We start from the raw sequence: 4251 nt of genomic DNA on the forward strand, positions 1-4251 counted from the left end.
TCCTTTTTATTAAGAATTACTGCTAATGCTCAACACAAGCTATATTTGTCGAGAATTACATGTAAGGTTGAAGTTTATCAACCATCTTGTTGGCTTTATTCCATGCCAATTTGCTTGTAATTTACGCACTTAGTAACCCTGTATTTAGGCAGGATTATTGTAAGGGTAGCGTGTAAGAAGATGTGAAGAAAAGCTCAAGTATGTGCAAGAAGGCAGAGATTTGCGGTTAGGACTCGCAACTGGCAAGCCACCAACTACAGGCACGTGAGATGCACACATAGGGAGCTGAAGGGTCGCGCCAGCTATCTCACTACAGGACAAAAGTCCCAGGCTGGCCAAGCCGTTATCTCGCGGCTTGAACTCGCAACTCAGACCAGCCGCGAGGCCAAGCTGCCAATCAGCCCTATTTGGCAAAAACTGACTTTTCATATTCCAAACACACACCACTATATATGGACCCTTATACCCACTAAATTGAGAGAGCTTCTAGAGAGAATTTTGTGAGAGAAACCCTAGAGAAAAACAAGATTGCCTCATCCCCAATCTTTACCTTAGAGACTCTACAAATTCCTCTTCTCTCTTCCTCTCCATTTTTACATTCTTGAGAGACCTTTAGCCAAATCCTTATCTTACCACACCCACGTCTGTGAGAATGTTCATTTGGTGCTAAGGAAAGCAGTTTGGAAGGAACCAATATACGTTGGTTGATGCTATGGTATAGTAGCGGAATCCGGGAAGCTAAAGAAGAAATAGGTTTAGTGTAACCTCGTTGGAGCAAGAAGCTTGGAGGGCTTAGGTATTTGGGTAGATTAGGCTTGGAGGGTCTTCTGCTGTTCATGTATCCCAACTACATTCTTTAGTGGATTATTTACCGCTTGGAGGGCGGCGGAGAGGTTTTACGCCGAGGTCTTCGATTTCTTCTTCAATAACACATCGTGTGTTGTCCATGTGTTTGCATCTTCCTTGTCTTTATCTTTGTTTTATATTTACTGCTGTGGATGTGTTTATATTTGGCTTAGATTTTTTATCAATTCTGTTATAAGCTTGTTATCATGTTCCGCACATTAATTGTTTGATATAAAGCTTGAATTGGTACTTTTATAATTTGGGGTCTAAACATTCAAAGGTGTTTTATACACATTTTGAACTTTCAATTGGTATCAGAGCGGGTACACTTGTTGTGGTTTTAATACCTGAGTGTGACCCCTTGTTGAGATGGATAAGTCTCAATCTCTCAATGTTCCACCATTTTTTTATGGTAACAATTATGCCTTTTGGAAAGTTAGAATGAGGGCATTTCTATGCTCTATTGATGACACCATGTGGGATGCGGTTGAAATAGGTTGGACTAGGCCGGAGGCTGCTAAATCTACTTGGAATAAGGCAGCTCTTGCAGCAGCTAATGCTAACAGTAAAGCTTTAAATGCTATATTCTGTGGTGCGTCTCCAGATGAATTCCACAAGATATCTCACATGACAGTGGCCAAGGAAGCTTGGGAGATTTTGGAGACAACTTATGAGGGGACTAAGAAGGTGAAGGACACAAAGCTCCAAATGCTGACCACCAAGTTTAAAGAGCTCAAGATGGGTGAAGATGAATCGTTTGATTCATTCTATGGGAAGCTCAACAAACTTTTCATTGCTAAGCTCAATATTGGTGAGAAGATTGAAGATAATAAGGTAGTGAGAAAAATTTTGAGGTCCTTATCAGAGAGCTTTCAAGCAAAAGTTACAGCCATAGAGGAAAGCAAGGATTTGGATGAAATTAAAATCCAAGAGCTCATTGGGTCACTTCAAATGTATGAGCTTGGACTGCCTTCCCACAAGACGACCAAATCGCTTGCTCTCAAAACCATCACTAAAAGAATGGATGATCCTTCCAAAGAAGATAGAGCGGAGAAGGAAGTAGCATATCTTGCAAAAAACTTCCGCAAATTTCTGAAGATGAAGAACAGTGGGAAACCATTCAATAGAGGAAAATATTCATCTTTAAGAGGTGATAGGAAAGAGTTTACAAGGAAAGAAGGAAAGGATGTTCAATCTCCTTCAGACATTGTATATTTTGAATGCAATGGTCATGGACATCTCAAGAAGGAGTGTCCCAATTTCTTGAAAGGGAAAGGCAAGGCAATGCTGAGTGATACAGACTCTTCAAATTCTGATTCTGAAGAGAGCTGTGACGGAGAAGGAAACTACTCCGCATTCATGACCATTGCACATGTGAAATCTTCGGATGATTTGGGTTCACTTCTGAAGGAACTTGGCGAATATTTTGATTTGGAGTCTATTGGGATTGTTAAAGAATCAGAGGCTGAAGAAGAAGAAGATACATCTAGTCTTCAAAAGAATTACACCTTACTTCTTGAGAAATCAGGTGAGTGTACAAAAGTGGCGAAGGTAGCTGTGAAGAAAATGAAGAGAGTTGAGGAAGATTACAAAAGCCTGCTAGTTAGATACAAGGAGGCAAAGTGTGAGATTGAAGCACTTAATGGTGAGCTATCAGAAGCTTACACAAAAGTAAGATTTCTTGAGCAAGAGTTAGTGCAAGCTCATGCCAAGATAGATAGGGTCTCTTCTAGGAAGTTAGATGATGTTATTTCATCTCAAAAACATTCCTCAGACAAGTCCTGATTGGAATTACCGGAGGAAGTAGCTCATCAGCAAATGTCACCAAAGAAGTGAAGGTTGTAAAGGCCAAAGAGATGGCTGTGGATAAGCCTATTCTTGAGAAAGTTAAGACTGAGAGGAAAAAGAATGTGAATGATCAATGGGTGGTTGTGGTTAACAAGTCCCGAAATCAATCAAAAGCCAGATTTGGAGTTAGAGGAAGATCACTTCCAAGATTGCAATAGGGTCCTAGAACGGATTATGTTTGTCACTATTGCGGATTGCAAGGACATACCAGACCCAACTGTCAAAAGCTGAGAGCAAACAACAATGCAAGTGCACCTCGATCACGAGGAAGAATAAATGACATGAGGTCTTGAGGTGGTGAACAACCAAGAAGTCAAAACCGTGATCCAGGAATGATGGACGTGATGAAGATGATCAGTGCCTTCACAAATTGCCTGGAAAGCTTCACAAGAAGGTTTGATAGTTCTAATTCTCGTACCCAATCCGTTAAGGATATCACCCCAAATGCACGTGACGTGTGGGTGACGAAAGGTACTCATGCATAAGCATTACAACATGTCCATGCATCAATACTTCCCATGTTTGTGAATATTCTTGGTTGTGTGCTTCTTGCTAGTATTTAGGTTGTTATTTTGTGTGTGTGTTTGTCTTTGGTTCAAATGTTTTTACATTTTTTTTTTTTGGTTATGTTTTTTATCAATCTTTTACTGCTTTTGTGTCAAAAATCCAAAAACACATAAAAAGTAGAAAATCCAAAAAGTTTGATCGACTTTGTTGAGTTTTGTCTCAAAGCATGTTTTGCCTTGTACCTTTATACTAATGGCTTTGTGCATTTAACGAGCTTATCTTGTCTCTCATGCACTCATATCATTGTGGAAGAAATTCTGAAATCTATGTGACTGTTGTAAATAGATCTTCAACCTTGTCATGAATGATTAGTGAATGATTTTGTTGATCTTGAGACATGCATAGACTCATGCCTATATATCTTCCCACTTTTTATTTTTTATGCTTAAAAGAGCTATCTAAATGTAAATCTCCAAATGAAAAGAGATATAGAGCTGCAAAAGCCTGTCGCACATGCTAGTATTCGACTAGGAAAAAGGGAAAGCGACCAAAATAAAATGTATGATGCCCAAAAAGCAAAAGCTAACTCATCAATTGAAATATCAAAAGTTTCAGGCATTTGTCTCAAAATGAAATTTTCTTTGCTCAAAAAGTGCAAATGGTATGTTGAATATGGAGCCAAATGAAAAGTTTCAAAGAATTGTTATCAAATGCTTGTGGGAGGTCACATATGCATGTTTCTATAATTGAGATAGGTCACATTATCTACTGCTAGTTGTGTATGCCTTGATTGAATTGATCATTGAAGCTTCACTTTGGACTAAGGACTATCTCATTTTTGATATCCACACATAACACACTAGTCTATGTTCAATGAATGCCATATTCATATGTGTGATTGTACTTGATTAAATGTGTTTTCACATACTCAATCTTTGTTGATCAAACACAAAAAGATTTTTAAGTGTTTTAATTTGTTTTTGGAAAGTATTTTGTTTTACAAAGATGTCAAAATTTTCCAAAATAGTGTTGCCCTGTTTTGGCGACTTA

General features: G+C 38.6%; 1 protein-coding gene across 1 annotated transcript; it reads left to right on the top strand.

The window, feature by feature from the left end:
- Positions 1 to 1473: 1473 nt before the first annotated feature.
- On the top strand, positions 1474 to 2852 carry LOC136069633 (uncharacterized). Its single transcript, XM_065778362.1, has 2 exons — positions 1474 to 2537; positions 2621 to 2852. Exons 1-2 carry the CDS (start codon positions 1474 to 1476, stop codon positions 2850 to 2852), a joined length of 1296 nt encoding a protein of 431 aa, XP_065634434.1.
- Positions 2853 to 4251: the final 1399 nt, after the last annotated feature.

This window comes from Quercus suber, unplaced genomic scaffold (assembly GCF_002906115.3).
Source record: "Quercus suber isolate HL8 unplaced genomic scaffold, Cork oak 2.0 scaffold_180, whole genome shotgun sequence".
Lineage (NCBI taxonomy): Eukaryota > Viridiplantae > Streptophyta > Magnoliopsida > Fagales > Fagaceae > Quercus > Quercus suber.

Bases quoted from the DNA above. Each gene is read 5' to 3' on its own strand.
- LOC136069633 (XM_065778362.1), top strand. From the start codon at position 1,474: ATGACAGTGGCCAAGGAAGCTTGGGAGATTTTGGAGACAACTTATGAG. The intron at 2,538-2,620 runs GTTAGTGCAAGC...AACATTCCTCAG, and splicing joins GTAAGATTTCTTGAGCAAGA to ACAAGTCCTGATTGGAATTA.